At 39.3% G+C, this 17,313-nt stretch overlaps 1 protein-coding gene across 1 annotated transcript in view; it reads left to right on the forward strand.

Annotated features, from left to right (window-relative positions):
* Positions 1–17,313, forward strand: part of igdcc3 (immunoglobulin superfamily, DCC subclass, member 3) — a 69,177-nt gene that overhangs the window by 43,281 nt on the left and 8,583 nt on the right. Inside the window, exons 6-7 of the mRNA XM_036130777.1 lie at positions 1,241–1,399; positions 8,376–8,541. Coding sequence (XP_035986670.1) covers positions 1,241–1,399; positions 8,376–8,541 — 325 coding nt within the window. The remainder of the gene's footprint in view (positions 1–1,240; positions 1,400–8,375; positions 8,542–17,313) is intronic.

Consider the following 17,313-nt stretch of genomic DNA (forward strand, 5'->3'; position numbering starts at 1 on the left):
TTATTTCTTGAGGCATGGAAATTAATTAAGTTAATCAAGTCCAGATTAGGCTTAGATATCTAATAAAGTAAGATTGTTTATTTGGCCCGATTGACAAAAATTTGATTTGCTCAGTGGCATAAGCAAACGATCTTGGGGATAAAGTCAATCGTTTTGTTTGTAAGTGAATTAAAAATGGGAATTGTTCATCACTTGGTCTTCAAAACCTTTGGTCTTATCTAAAAATAAAACATTGACCTTTGAACATACAGTTTGAGAACTCCTGCAAAAAAGCAATCCCAACAAAACGTGTAACAGCAAAAAAAAAAATTTTTTCCATCTACCTTACCTTGAGATAAAAGATAATAAAGAATGACATTGAATCTTTGACCGGGGCTCCTGGCTGTTCATCTGTCCAGCATGGCACCGACCAGCATGACTCCCCACTTGGCCTTTTAACACACTGAATCTGGAGCATACAGGCTGCAGATGGAAGTCAGCTCTGATTAGAATGCCCCCTTGGCCCCATAGCTAATATCAGAGGCAGATTGAAGGCATTGTTGGGCCTGACACTGCAGATAGGAAGCATGGAGAAAGTCTGAGCTTATCATGTAATTGCAGTGAGAGCTTGAGAGGAGGTAGCCACGAATCGTGCGAGGAAATAGAAGATTACAAGTGTGCAGCTGTAGTTTCTGGACTCAAAGTTACATATCTGAAATGTATTCAGAGGTAAAAAGCAAAGCCTTTTCAGAAGAAAATGTAATCAACAGCAACCTTGGACAAAGGCACTAATAAGAAAATATCGTACTCAATCTTTGCTTAAGGAACGGCACGCAAAGAGAAGCGATATGCTTTAAGAAAAAAATAATCTGACAAATCTGAAATAGAACTGTGCCCTTCAGTGTTTCACAGATAACCATTAAAATAAGTTCAGAACTGGAAACCGCTGCGCTTAAACAGTAAAACTCAGTGACCTTCCTCCTTGCGGCTGTTGTATCAGCAGCATCGGCACATTAAAATTCTGCGCCTCAGTCACTGTGAAAGCTGCATCCTTGAGGGACAGAAATAGCACTCTCTCTGTCAGCTTGTGGTTGCATTCTTGCGTTACGTTTGGTCTTTCTTGCTTTTAAACTTTCTCTAACCCTCCGTGCAGTGCACCCACACACACACACACACACAGGTATGGTCGGCTTACACCTGCCCTACACAATTCCCTCCCATCTTTGTGAACCTGCCTTCACTATCTAACATCTCTGATTAGATGGCCGGCCCATTGGAGTGGAGGGAATTCAGGTGCTCGGCACGGGGAACCTGATGATCTCAGATGTTGGCGTGCAGCACTCCGGCGTCTACGTTTGTGCTGCTAACAAACCGGGGACACGCGTTCGCAGGACAGCTCAAGGACGACTTGTGGTCCAAGGTGAGTGGTGGATAAAAGGGAGGGTTTCCTTTTACTTATGAATGTTTTTACATGTGGCCAGGCGTAGCTAAGGTCACATGATACCATACAGCTCAGAACCAGACGGCTTGATTACCATAACGTTAACAGAGTCATTTATGCCTTAAGCTGAAACAGTGTCTAAACCATGATAAATGTGAACTCTGTGCGACAAGTGCACTTCATGTGGGTGTTCTTTAATTTAAATTCTGAGCTAGTGGGTGGTTCCAGTCTCTCATGCTTACAGATTTGGCATAACTTTACCCCAAAGGAAAAAATTCAAGTACGTCATGCTCTTTCTACCAGAGTACAGCAGCAGTTTCTGCTGGGTGTTGGTGTTCCAGGTGAGGGGCCGTCTGGGATGCATTTCTGTGTACCTGCATCAGAAATGCGAAAAACCATCCTCGCATGTTGTTTCTGCAACCCGCTCCTCATATAAGCCTCATAAACATTGCGACCGTACAATACTGGGCAGATGACGGTAAATTACTTAAAAGGTCATGATGCAAATCTTTGGTAATGGCAAAGCAAAAATGATAGACTACCTGGGTAATTGTTTAGCATCATCCCTCAATCCATTAACATTAGCTAACAAGAGCTTAGTAGGTAATCACATCTGCAGCATGACATGAACAAGTCACTTCTCTAAATTATTCTGTAAAGCTTGGGTGTAATCACTCAAACACCGAATGGAGATAAGAGTAGCTTTTAATGGTGTTAGCCATTAAACAGGAGTATTCTATCAAATGCAGAGTATTACATTTATAGAGGTAAGTCTGATTACATCTTTCATGGCAAATGGCTTTTTTTTCCCAGATAGTGAGAGCAAAGACTGTTTTTCATTTGTAGGCTCTGAGTGCAGAATCCGCCGTCACACCGGGTGATTGCAAAGAGGACTCAAAAGGTTTTGTCAGCATGGGAGTTTATAGAGAGAAATGTGGAGTCTATGAGCAGAAAAAAGAAGTGGAGTAAACTAACCACAAGAAAAACATTAACAATAATTTTTGTGTTAATATTCTAGTCATGACAAACTATAAATCCTCCTCCATTTTGTAAACCTTTGTATCCACAGCTTTAACCTGATTTTATTTTCCTTCACATTGTTTATCAGGTAAGGTTTCCATCCCTATCTATTTTTCTAAATATGAGCCAAATATGCAGCCAAATTACTCATGATATGTAGTATTTTATTATATAAAGGATTTTCTAGACATTTTCAATAAACTTCAGCAAGCAGGCCAGTAGATATCTTAGCATATCATGGTGCAAGTGTCAAGTTGTTATACCTTACCAATATTCCTCAATGCAAACACATTATGACTACAATTAATACTCTTTACATTGGTGGCTTTGTGCAAGAGATACAGGGAGAAAATGTCCCTTCATTATAATTTCTGTGTTGAATTACGGATCAACACAGCCACACCCAATCACATCAGTTGGCGCCTGTCGTGGTCCGTTGGAAAATCAGGGATTGTATTTTCTATAATTGTATTACTTCTCTAAAATCCTTGCCAAAAAGGATGAACGTTTACATAAAGTCTTCAAATAAATTAAACTTTTATTGCAGGCACACTCTGATGGTGACATTTGGCTTTGATCTCTCTTACAAACTTCATCAGGGAGCGCACCGAAAAGATCAACTTTAGAGCTCATCCACAGCCTTTTTATCAACGTTTTTAATTCTTTTGTTTTTACCGTGACCATATACAGTATGTGGGAAAGTTAAGGTGAGGAATTGTTGTCTTATACACATTTCCCTCAACACACGTCTGCATTACTTGAATGACATGTTCTCTTGTCTTTCCCATTTTGAGGATTTGGCCGGGAGAAATGGGCCCCTTTCAGGTCATATTAATCCCCCATGAAAACATGGAGTTAGGGATTACCAATTAAAGGTTCATAGACACATTACTCACCTTCAGTCCCAGCGTGATTTAGTGGGTTTAAGTCTTTGAGGAATCCCGGTTGCATCAGGAAGGTCATCCAGCAGAAACACTCTGCCAAGTCTGTGTTGTAATGACTTGGTGTAGCGACCCCTAAATAAGAGAGGAGCCAAAATGAATCTCTCTTTCTGACACACTGATCAAATTATAAATGTAAAATATACATTAAAATGCTTCAGTTTAATTTTATTTATTCAATGGGATCCACATTTATCAGGGGGTGCTGATAAATGTGACAGAGTAAAATTTGCTGAAAACTGTGATTTTTTTACCCCCATGAAATGAACGCATACAAATTAAAGGGTTTACTTACATTTGTTTTTCCTAAATGTTTGTGCCATTTTAAACCAGGGATAACAATAAAAACATTTTTTTTTATCTAAACTTGCAAATTAGAGTTTTTTATTATATAATCCTACACTGTGTCCTATCTCATTATTGTATTGGTAGCATTTTTATTCTCTTTTCCTCTGTTCATATTTTTTAACACACGGTGCAGCCACCTCATTGTATTACATTTTATTCTGTGGTAGACGAGACATTTGTTTGTTCAGTCACTTTTTATCCCTCAGCAAGGCCATTTCATATCCATATGCTGTAAACAATGCCGCTATAAGGGAACTGTGCGGATATACCTGAGCTATCTTTTAATATTTCATACAAGACACTTCAAAGATTCAGAAATCCGTAATCCTGGTCTCTAGTCAGCCTTCAGCCCTTTGGAGCTGCCCTGTTTATGTGCTGTAAGGTTTTGTTTTAGTGACATCCCAGCGTTGATTTGTTCTTCACAGTACTGAGGAGTGTGACTTAAAGGTGTTTGATGAAAGCTTAAAAAGATTGATGGGTTTTTTTTTTTTTTTTTAACATTTTTAGCATGTGATGGAGCCAGGACTTGGTGGCCCTGTGCATTGATTGTCACCAAGAAGGAAACAGCCGGCTCACAAATTGATCAAATAGACCACACTTTGCTTCAGCCCATCGTGGTATTGATCCTAATCAATATTTCATTTCATCAGCCTGGCAACTCTAAGGCGCGCTCTTCCCTAGGTGGGAACGGCATCTGAAAGCCATAGATGTTAATTATCTGTCAGTTTCTTTGTTTTTTTTCATTGATTTGTAAAAACAAAGGAGTGATGTTAACTTCAGATAAAAAAAAAATGTGTTTTGGCCCTGGTTTGATATGAGAGAACCATGTTTTACTGCAGGTCCTTGAGGAATTGGTGCATTGGTTTGTGGAAACAAGTCACTTGACACATCTGTGGAAAGGAGAGTTTCAGTAGCCATCCGTTTACAACACCAGTCCAGCAGGCGAAAAGTCAAACTCTCGATGAATGCAGACAGGGGTACTTACAAAACCATCACATATCAGGAAATAGACTTTCTCAGAAATTATGTTGTATTCACTTTTAGCCCCTTGCCGGTACAAAAATGGACTGAACGAAGAGTCAAACTGTTAGGGCCAGCTGTGAAAAGCAAGAGCAGGATGGATGACTGCAGCACACGGTCTGACCTACACCTTTAGAGGTCCAAATCAATATCTTCCTGTGTGCCTGCTGATCTCTGCCTTTGAGTTAGTCGACTTTAAAAAAAAAAAAGTTAGGTAAATAAAAACTGCAAGTGAGGAGAAAAAAAGACTATATGGTTTGGATGCTGACAGATAAATGAAAGGATCATCTTATGGTGTCAGCTTCTCTTTTATTTAACTTCCTAAAGGTACGTTTGCTTTTTCATTAGAGGAAAGGAAAAGCATCAGATAACGGGTGGTGTAAGAGGATGGGAACAAAGAGCAAAGGCTGAACAGTGGGCAGGAAAAGCTAGCATGAACTTGAGGTGATCTGGACAAAGAAACGGATACTGGGAAAACAACAATAATAGAGATACAACATTTATTTAACTGTTTTGTTCTTATTCTGTACTTTTGACTTTGGCTATATATAACCTGAAAAGACCAAGGCATTCATATAATTAGTCCCAACAGGTACTTCCTGTACTGATTTGTTACTTTCCCCCAGCCACTGCTCCTTATTACAAAGGATTATTGAAAGTGGTATGTAATTTATTAATAACTTTGAACATGGCTGCCTCTGTTATTCTTGGGAAAAACAATTTATTTCATTTGCGTTCTCACTAACATGTTAAATATGTTCACCTGCTTATATCTGAGATTTTACTTTAGAAAGAAAATCTATAATATCTCATCTGTGTGGCTGTGTGTTGTCTAATTTAGACTTCAGCTAGTTTGAACATTAGTCTATTCTTTGTTTGCATTATTATTACATATATCGTTACATGTACCAAGGCACCCTAAAAGTCACGCAATCAATAAGCCCAATTAAATGTTTGGTGAATTTTGTTAGTTTAAAAAAAGGAACAAGCATGTTAAATTACTTTTGGCCAACAAAACCACGCAAATTGAAAATATTAAAAGAGAAATTATTATTTTAAGGTAAACTGCAAGTTGGCTATCACAAGGCTAATTTAAAAAAAACAGTGGCATTTATTTATTTCACCAATGTAGGAGAAAGGAAAGGGGTCAGAGAGAAAAGGGTGGAGACATGCCGTAAATGGCCCAAATGGCCCCACAACAGCAGCACTGAGAACTGCCAGTCTCTGTAAATGGGGCACCTATTTTACCCACTAAGTGACACTTGTTATTTAAAGAGCAGAAAGTATTGCTGATCCCTGTTTGTTTTTACTGGGGTACATTGTATCCCTGACAGTAAAAGCACGATGCACTGTGGTCACGAATATCCCCAAACCAGGACCGATCTCTGCAGAGTCTACGCCTTGCATCAAAATCCAAAACACAGGCTCTCTGTAAGACAATTTCCTGCACATAATGATGTGCATAACTATTCATATGCACTCGAACTTCCTGTTAAATCCAAAGCCCCTGGGCTGTCGATAAAATAACTTTGAGAGACTACTTGAATGTCTGACAGTGTGTGTATTGACATAACCGGCTTCATCCAGGGCGGATAGTTTTTCGGAGTGAGCCACTCTCCCAGACTAATTTAGCTGTCGCTGCTGTCCCTGGTTTACGGCCGTTGTAATTTCTGTAAAATATGTCATGTTGTAACCTCGCCTTGTCATGAGCATTTTTATTATTTTCCGAGCCCAGTGAGACTAACACCAGCCCCGGGCTACTCATATTGTCAAAGCAAGAATAACAAAGACGAAAGACCATGTTAGATCCTTCAGAGATGTTGTTAGCTAACACTGTCCATAGGTCTGTATAAAACCACTCAAATATGAAATAGCACTTTAATATTGTTATGTCATTATCCTGTCAACAGTGGGATATAAACTTAAAAAAAACCAGATATGTTTTTATTTTTGCCTCCTGGTTGGGTTTTTAGGAGCTAATGTTTATCACCAGGACACCTAGTTGTTAGCTGAAAGGCAGATATCAGTTTTGACTGGTTCACCAACAATAGAAAATAGTTGCATATAAAAAAAAACCTAAATTCTTATATAATATATTGATGGGCCAAGTAATGTATACTAAAAAAAAGCAATTTTATCAGGTACGCCTTGCTAGTAATGTGTCAGTGCATAAACACAATACAATTTAAGATCTGGTGACTATGGAGGCCTTTAGAGTCCAGTGGGACTTTTGTCATATCCAATAAAGACATTTAAAATTTTAACTTTTGACATGATTCACTATCTGCCTTGAAGTAATTGTTAGAAAAAGGGACGGACACGGTCAGCAACAATGTTCAGGGGGATTTTAAACAATGCTCAATTAGTTCTGAGGGGTCCAAAGCATACCAGGAAGATTTTCGCCATATCATTACACTACCCCAATGCTTTCATGCTATTGAACTCCTACATCTACTACCTGATTACAGCTGAAACTAAGAATTGTTGGACTGGCCAGATAAAAAAAAATAATAATAACTGCTATATTATCCAAATTTGGCAAGCCTGTGTAAGTTGTAGCCTCAGTTTTCTGTTTCAAGATGACCGAAGTTGCACTCTGTGTGGTGCATTTAGAGATGGCCTTCCACATACAGTGGTTATTCAAGTTTCTTTTTACCTCAAACCAGTGAGCCCATTCTTCTCTGACCTCTTTGAACAGCCCGTCTGTCACCAACACCTGCTCCATATTTAAAGTCACTTAGATCTCTTTCTTACCCAATGATGGTGTTCGGTTTGAGCTTCATCATTTCATCTCCACCAGGTCTACATGCATTAAGTTGCTGCCATGGGACTGGATGATTCAGTACCTATGTTAACAGGCTTTCAAAACAAGTTCAAACCCTTTAATATATGAAAATTGTAACTATACTTTAGTACTGGTTTAGTTACATATTAACATGAGCTAAACATAAATACTGGAGCATAGGAGACAACATTATGTGCAATATGTTGAAACATACTTTTTTAAACACTAACAAAAACAAGAAACTGCTGGGTCTCTGATGAGACTAAGCTGTTGATTCACAAATTCATAATTAGCATAATGTTCATGCACGCATAAATAATTAGGCCTAATAAATCTTTGAAATGATAACAGATTGGGAACTGCATGCATGCAGAGGAGACAATACAAATACATACGCATTAAACTGACTTAAACTAAAGCATCTGTGAAGTTTCAACTATACAACAGCTATGTGAAGAATTTAAAACAAGTACTTAAAGCAAATTAGGATTGCTGTTAAGTAGGTTGTTTTGCTTTCCTTCTTCCACCCTTCTGTTTACCTCCCTCCCTCACACTCCTTTTCTATTTACCTATTAGAGCATTGATCCCGTGTCTTTCATAATCAAGGTAATTGACCCTTGCCTGAATTATAGATTTAAACCAGTATTTACACCTCAGTCCTGTACCCTAGGACCTTATTTTTTCTTACTCCTACTTGCTCTTTCAGATTTATCTTGACACCTCTGATCTTGTTAAAAATCCTAATATTTTGCATCTCAGGCAGTTCCCTATCCCACCCAGTACCTGCGACTGAGCGAATGATGTTGCCTGATTAGATTTTTCGATTTCCCTCCCCTTTCAGCTCCGGCAGAGTTTGTTCAGCCCCCACAGTCCATCGCTCGACCAGTCGGCACCACGGCCATCTTTACCTGCCAGGCGCAGGGCGAGCCTGAGCCTCTGCTCACCTGGCTGAAGAACGGACAGGTTCTGGAGCCAGGGGGACACGTTAAACTCAGGAACAACAACAGGTAAATATTGAACATTGAAAAACTTTCCTTGCATTCATGGAGCTCGGTTTATAAATACTACCCACACAAAATGTTGTTGGAATTGATTTGAAGAGCATATAATTTCTGTGGTCACAATTACAATAATTAGCTGTTTACTTTGTTGTATTTCCCGGAAAATAAACAATAAAGTTGAGAGCGTTGCATTCTACGAAAAGTAGTTCCACTTGAGTTATTTACTGATAAAAACCTAAGAATGTGTAGAAAAGGGAAGTATTTCCTATAAACGCCTTTGAATATGTTGATGCCAATTGTCATTGCTGCTTTCAGCTTGATGAGTCTCAAGGTTTATGCCTAAATGACGTGCTTGTAATCATCACGGTGTGCATTCATTCAAGGCTCCATCTGGATGCTACTACGGTTGCAGAGCACCAACTCCGCAGGGTCAGAAACACTAAAAAGGCTCTGTAATTCATTCGAAATCCAGTTTACGCCGTTCAGGGTCGCAGGAGGGTTGGAGCCTCTCCCATTTTCCAATTAGCGAGAAGGGATGTAAAAAGGCTTAAAGATGATTAAATGTACAATATTTGCAGAAGGAAATCAGTACCGTCTATATGCAGACACCAATCTTCTGCACACTGGAATATTTAGTAAAATATTTTCCATAGGTAAAATTTTTTGGTTTTCCCTCATTTAGTTGAAAACAATGCGTTTTAATGTGATTTACAATTCTGAATTGACCTTAGGGTACAGTGTGCCTGTGTGGGTAATTGTCTCATTTGTCTCTGTTTTGGTCCTGTTATGGACTGGTGAGCAGTTCACGATGCATCGCAGCTTTTGACTGCAATGATAGGCTCCAGGCTCAAATCCTTGCTGATCACACTCTGTGGAAAAATACTTCCTGTTCTGATACTTTTGTTTTTATGTGTGCGTTGTTTCTATCCTTCCTCTAATCCTTGTGTATGATGATTGGAAACTGAAATTCTCCATGGACATGGGTCAAAATCCCATTTTATTTACATTTTCTTTATGTATTTTACATCCCAGCCAAAGTTCAATTCTCCCAGTTGACCCTTGACACAGCTATCCAAGCACATTATTATTTTTTCATAAAAGAAGGATGAAGCATATGAATCAAGCAATGCTGGCACTTCGCTGCAGTAAGTGAAAGCAGCAGACATACTGTATCCATTGCTCACATTCATTTCTCCACTTCGACTTGCTTCCACCAGCCTGTATTAGCAAGACGGATGGAATAGGAGAACACTATAGGCAGAAAGAGGACAGCAAAGAAATAGACGAGGAGCCTGACTGAAATGTTGAATTAAAAAGGGTAGATATGAATGAGGGCTTTGGGGAGAAATGATGAGTGTGCAGGAAGAATGAATGGGTGAAGAGAGAGAGAGACTAGAAAGATGGAATGAGTAGTCAGAGCATCACTTCGTTTCCTCTTCCTTCCGCCGCAGATGACCCGCTGCAATATGAATCCCATGCATCACAAACCGCACTCTGTGATTGGGCGCAGAAGCAGACCTTAGCTCGAGTTCCACCATTAGCTAATGAGCTCATAAACTCAGCTGGTTGGCTAAGGAATGCAATCAGCCATGTGGAGCGCAGAGCTGTTTCAAGAGCATCTTAAGACTGTGTCACTGAGCTGCACAGTGGGAGGAAAGACCATGAAAAAAAAATGTCATTCCTTTTCACAGTTGGGTGCAATAATGTAGATGTGAAGGTGTTTAATGCTGTTCGAAGAAGCACTCTTCCATCCTGGGAGAGGAACTGCGTTCTGCCTGTATATTCTGAAGGAAACAAACTGGAATTAAATTTCTTTGTTCAAACAGAGTTTATGTGCACTAAGACTACAGTATGTCTGTAAGTTATTGGGAATGTCCAGATGATGCCATAGCTTTGTAAGCTTCTGATAATTTACAGCATATGAGTTAATCAGGGCCACACATGAGGGCATACTTTAAGGTAAAATCACTGCTTCCTTGTGTGACTTTATAGGAAAATATAAATAAATCAGCTAATATAGCAGGAAGAGGATTTCAGACCTCCACAAGTCTGGTTCATCCTTGAGTACAATTTTGAGACATTTTTTTTTTTTTTTTTTTAAATAATTAAACTTTTTGCCACCAAATTAGCTGTGAAAGTGAAAGTGAAAAGACAACAATGTCAAGGTTTTGGAGAGGCCATCACAAAGCCTGAATCTTAATTTGCGGCCAGAGCCGAGCAAGTGTGTGTGAGCAGTTCAACCAAATATATGAGAAATGTATGCAAACTACTGAATTTGAGGTCATTTTAAAAAAGGAACATCTAAAAAAGTCAGTCTGATATTATTGTGGAATTTAGCTAATATAGATTGTTTTTATAATTGATGTAAAACAGAAAATGTTATGTCTGACTTAATGTCTGACATTGATGAAAATGTTCAGTGTCTTTTACACAATGCATGAACAGCCAAAGTCTACTTTCACCTTCAAACATGCAAAAAGGTGTGTACAAACCGTTTTACATGTTCATAGAGATGTAGTTAGTCAACCCATACTTAAATAAGACAAGTGATCATTTTATTGACGATTAGAAAATAACAAATAATATTAAGTAAGAGCTTGCCCTTTTCCATTCCTTTTCAGACATGTGAGGTTTTCATGGGTATACATGGACGATGTACCTGTTTGAAATCTAATTTTCAATTAATATTTTACCAAAAGAGATTTTAAAGAAACTGGGATTCTATCTCAGAGATTAGGATCGGACCAGCTGACACATTTTTGCACATTTGTTCAGGGAAATTCTCAATAGGATTGGTCAGATCCATTATCGTATGTTTTAATCATGCAAGAGTGATGGTAATTCATTTTCAGGGCATAATACATTTTCTGCAAGCTTCCTTACTTGTTTATTATCAGTTTTTTTTGTGACACAGGATAATGTGAAGAGCCTTGATTATTAAGTCTCGTATTTAACCGATCTGTGTATTGTTGTATGGATGTGTGTGCCTAAACAATATGAAGACAGTGATCAGCAGGTGTTAATTTTGTCATTATAAATATATAAAAAAAAAAACACATTCATTCGGAACTTCAACATTAACAGCATTTATTTTTTTTCTTTTATTTTTCTTAAGGCATAAAAGCTTATTTCTATTTCTAACAGGCTAAATATTACACTTGATAAATTTTCAAAATAACATAAAGCAGCCTTAAGCAGTTCTTTTTTTTTATTTGGATGGTGAGTTATACGTTAAAATGTTAAATGATATCCACAGACAAATAATGAAGACTGGAAGATAATTACCAAACGTGGATGTGGTAATTTAGGCCTGAAGGACAAACAGGCCAGGTTTGAAATATTCACCTACAGCGTCGCAGAGTTAGAGCTGTGCCAGATGTTGTGGATTTGATGAGAAAATGTTTGTTTCAGTCGTTAGACACTTAAGGCTTGACTCAGATTCGGGGGGAAAGATGACTTATAAACATTTATCGTAATAAATATTGTGTATTGTGGAATTTGGGTCCTACTTCTTTATATATCTTCTGGTTAAGGCTTTCTCTGGGAGAGCTTTAAGTTCAATACGTATTTCCCCATACCAATGGATAAAGGCAACATTTAATGCAGTGCTTGTTCCTAACCATGGGGCCTCCAGTGAATTTTTATTTGAATTAACATTGTTGGAAGGTTTGCCGAGTTTTAACTGGGGTCCTAAGTTTTATAACTAAATCAGATCAGATCAGACAAAAGTCATCTTTAAGTGGAACACTAAAAAAAAGCAACGACATGTTAATAAATTACTCCTCATTCCCATGCGTCATCCACACACCAAAAAAAACAAAGAGGTCGTAGCTGGGTGAAGATCCAGTGACAGTATAGAAAAGTCGCCTTAGTGCTCATGGTGAATCATCACACCTGAAAAGATCCTGTCATGTGTAGCGGCGCACACTCCCAAACACAAACAGACATGCTGCTTTGTGAGAGCTTTCATTATCAACCCTGGCTGACCAGGCTCCTGTGAAACATGGTTTTCAAAGCCTCTGTTAAAGCTGCTGCTAATTATGGATTTCAAGGCTTTGCCTCATTCTTATGTCTCCAAAGCGGCAAATGCATGATCAGCCAATATATACGTGCTGTGATCTCTCATCAGAGAGCCCAACAATATGAAAGCCAGCCGGTATTGTTGTAAAGAGATACCGTTGCCAGTGATGGGAAATAATTAACGTGTGACGTGTTCCAAGTGAGCGGGTGAGCAGCTAGCTCTTTAAATAATGGCCAACATCTGAAAGAACAGGCTTCCGCACCGACGTGGGAATTTGTAATTGAAATGGTCTCAGACGTTTTTTTTTCCCCTTTTAAGTGTTTGCCTGTTTTTTTTTTTATTGCGTTTTTTTTTTTCTCTTCACCCCAAAATATGCCTTCCTGCCCCCCAATAACAGGAGCTGTGTCCTGGGCATTGGCCTTGATCCCTGACCCGCCTGTAATCAGTCATATCCCTGGGCCCTTCCCTCCTTTCAGGCCATAGACAGCTTAGTTCTCCTCCCCTTCCCCCTCTATCCACACCTCTTCCTCGTGTTCTCCCTTTGTCCGCATATTTTCCTCCTTCTCACTCTCTCTGAATCGAGAACGGCCCCGCCGCCTTTTGATGGGGCGCTGCTCGGAAACAACAGAGGGTAAACAGAGACTAAGCAGCTGAACAACAGACCCCCAAACCCCACTGTCAGCCACCCCTCCGCTCTGACCCACTGCCTTATCCGTCAATCGGGTGAAGTGACCTCAAACTGATGAGTAAATGATGGTGTCAGCTTGTCAGGACGGGGCAGCTTGGTTTAGGGAGCTTACGACACGCAAACAGCCTGAATTCCAGCCTTACGCCTCCCATGTTCTTTCTTCTCTGTCACTCAGACGTTGCCTATTGTCCCTCGCACATTGTGTACATCCAGGGTCTGATGTTGCATATCAATGTGAACTGTGTGATTGGAATAATCATTTGAATTGCAAAGCTGACCCCATTGAGCTGTGTCTCAGGGGAATCATGAGAACCAACGTAAAGCGCAGATGCGTTACGGTTTTGGGAGCTAAATTACAGAATGAACGTAACGGTGAAATCTAAATGTATAACAGGCTAAAGGTTTTGTCATGATTGACAGCTGTTTTTATTTTGGCCCTCACTTGTGTTTGTATTCTGATCACATTAGTGTATGTCTATAATATTTAATTCCTTGTAATTGAGTTTCTTAGTTCTTTCTTGTGTCCTTTTCTGTGTGCTTTGGTTTAGTGTCTTATGTTGGTTGTAGTCCTCAACTTTGGTTAGTTAGAGCTTGTGTTTCCTTTCACTTTCTCCAGAGCCCATCATTCATCCTTCCCTCAGTTCATCGCTTAGATTCCCCCCCAGATACTCTGCTTTCCATTGATTGTACTCATCATGGTACTCAGCACATCTCCACAGTATTTAAGTCTCTCAGTCTTGGTCATCCTCCCCTGGATTATCCTGCTGTTGTCTCCCTGGTTTCTGTGCGTTCTCCTCCTGTTTTGTAACTCTTCCATCATCGAATCCTTTGCTCCAAAAGTCCATCATACATCTGCTGACGTCCCGTCGCCATTTGGGTCCACATCAACAAACTAGTAACATGACAGATGTTTAGAGAAAGTTTTAAAATAGAAATAAAACAATCATGGATTATAGTTTACTTTAGGGGGATCATAAATTGGCATTTGGGCTTCAGCCTATTCTTCTGTTGGGGTATGATTGGGGAGTGTCCTGTCTTAAATTATTTCAAATTTACATAATGCAGATTTTTTATTTATTTATGTTTTGGTTTCTTTTTGCACTCTAATTAAATCCCCCACCCCCCTCATAATGTATAAGAAAATACATTTAATAAATTAATTTAGTATTTCAAAACTCGGCAAATTGATGAAGTTTGGGTAAAATATTTCTTTCCACCTCTTTGCCATTGTTGATAATGTGATTTAAGTAGATGAACAAAACGGATTCATGCATAAAATTAATAAATATGGGTCATTTTTATTGATTCTTTTTGCACTCAAAAGTCAGATATTCTGAATTTGCTGAAAAAAATACAAGTAGACAGCCGATGAACTTTGAATTTCAACCTGGAGATTTGGGAACTGCCGGGCAGTCCTGAGTTTAGTATCCGATTTGGCCTCAGCACCTACAAAATGTAGTTAAAGTTGCAGGTATAAACTGTATTCTGTACATTTGTAAACATGTTCTTTAGGGGGTTGAAACCAAGAAATTGAGACAAAAACATTGATAATGGCTTCTGCTGACAACAGAAGTGCCAATAACAAAAACAATATGCCCCCCCCCCCCATTGGTTTTCTAATTGGCAACCAGAACCCACTCAAATTGTGTGTGATGTCATTCCCAGATCCAAATCTTTGAGACAAATCAAGCTTACTTTTATACCAACAAGTACTCTAATATGTTTCTGTGGTATGTTACACATGTTCGTTTTTACTTAAGCTTTCATCCCACAAGCTGTGAAAGAGTCTTTTACGGCACGTGTGGAATTTCATAAGCTCCACTACAGCAGGATATGACCACACATCTGTGACTTGTCACAAACCTTTGAATGTTACTGTACCTTGTCAAACGAGCAGAAAATCCCCCACCCCATCCCCACCCCACCACCCTGCTTCCCTTCAAGCACCCAGGGGGGGCCATCAAGTCCTGGTGGCACCGGTAGTGCTTCCCGAGAGGCCTCCTTATTTTCCCTTCTTCTCTGGCATCTGGTCAGGCTGCGTGCGTTCAAACACTCCATCCATCGCAGTAACAAATGTGATGGTTGATTGGCAAGCTGAGGGCCTGTGTACAGCCACCGCTGGGGTCAGAGGTGAGATTAGTTGGACCCCTTTGACCTGATAACCATACAGATTGAATCCAGCTGGCAGGCTTGGTGGAATAATGACTGTTCCTCCATGCGGCCTATCTTGATGCACATAACTGGATCCCAGCAAATTCATTTTGAAAAGGAAATAGATGGATTTAATTCTGCATCATACCTGCTGACCCAGAAACTGAACCGTACTCTACTGTTGAGTCCTGAGATGCCACTTTTTTTTTTTTTTCTCATACCCCATTTTCCAGATCCAGGAGGCGTTGAAGTTTAACCCTGCAGGCTGACATGCTGCTCTCTCCAAACAATACTCGCTGTTCCTCGGTGGAAGTTCATGGTGTCGTGATAAATTTTGTTTTAACACTCCAGGGATGGATCTCGTCCATCAAAGGGAGATGACATTTTGCTTGACAGGCTCTTACAAACAGCAGGTGACAGATTAGGGACATACTCTGAGGTTGAAGTCAGGTGGCGCTCACTTCTCCTGTTTAAACTTAAAGCAGAACCAAAATGCAGCTTGTTATTTTTTTTTTTAAAACGCCTCTTATTTCTTTGTAATATCACCAGGGTTCTTGGCATCAGCTTGATTTCCATAAGACTTCTGTACAACTCATTCATTGTGAGTTTGCTCTTCCGTACATTAAACAATAGCTGATGCAGAAATAGCCTCGGCTTGAAACAGAGAAAAGAAACATATGAAATCATAGCTCCTCACCTCCGTGCGACTGAAAATGTTTTAACATGAGGAACTGTTTGTGAGTTCTTGTCTTAAAACTTGCAGACATACAAGCATATATATATATATATATATATATATATATATATATATATATATATATATATATATATATATATATATATATATATATATAGTGCATACCTGCACACCATCACATACAAAGCTACCTTATATATGTTTTCTTTAAGAGAATACCTGCCATGTGAGTGGGAAGGCAACCAAGCAGAGATGGAAGTGTAAGGATAAAGAGCAGTGTGTGGCAGCAGTGCAATAGAGAGTGTGGGGGGGGCATATATACATTACATGTGCGAATGTGTGTGTGTGCGCGTATAGGTACATGAATTCACATGTGTGCAGGCAGATGAAAGCGTTTTGCTCATGCAGGAAAATGAAACCTTTTTTGAAACCCTGAAATAGATTTATTGAACCCTCGGGGAGTTTCAGGAGACAACGTATGCGGTTTGCACGAGTGAGGGTAGTCCATACATTCTGCTGCTGTCTGTCACGCAGGAATTTGTGTCACAAATCTCTTTGCTCTCACTCAGCAGAGCACAGGGCTTTGTGCGCTTTTCAGAAATAATGTCCCATTTGTATTTTATGCTGCATCCCCTACATTTTTCCCAAGACATGATGCAAATCCATTATGTCCATTTGTTTAAACGCAGAAATTATTTAGCTTTGGACACAATAACTTAGTGTTTCACAATATCTGAGCTGTGCTGCCACATGTCAGAGTTAATAATAGGAAGAAACTACAATAAATCAGAGCTATAAATTCAATATTTACATCTAATGAATTATGGTGTGATGTGTTTTGCTGTTGCATGAAACATTAACGATGATCTTTTAATGATACGAGTTTGATCCATGTGACTCAGACTGGACTGCTAATAAAACATATGACCAAAATTATTTTTAAAAACCGGAATTACGTGCTCCACGTACCCCAACGGGTGCACAAGTTTGAATTTAAAATAATCCATTCCAGCTTAAACACTTACACAAACCTCCATGAATGTTTGGATGAATGCCACTTATCAAGCTGCAGAGAACCAACAAGCCGTAAACAAGATCCCAGTACAGCAAGCTGGATGGATATTTGATGTCTTTGTGTGGCACAATCTGTATAGCTAATTTAAATTGCCTGGCACAATGCTGACTTCTAAATTTAATTCATACATTTTCACTGAGGTCAGA

Source organism: Fundulus heteroclitus, unplaced genomic scaffold (assembly GCF_011125445.2).
Source record: "Fundulus heteroclitus isolate FHET01 unplaced genomic scaffold, MU-UCD_Fhet_4.1 scaffold_38, whole genome shotgun sequence".
In the NCBI taxonomy this organism is placed as follows: domain Eukaryota; kingdom Metazoa; phylum Chordata; class Actinopteri; order Cyprinodontiformes; family Fundulidae; genus Fundulus; species Fundulus heteroclitus.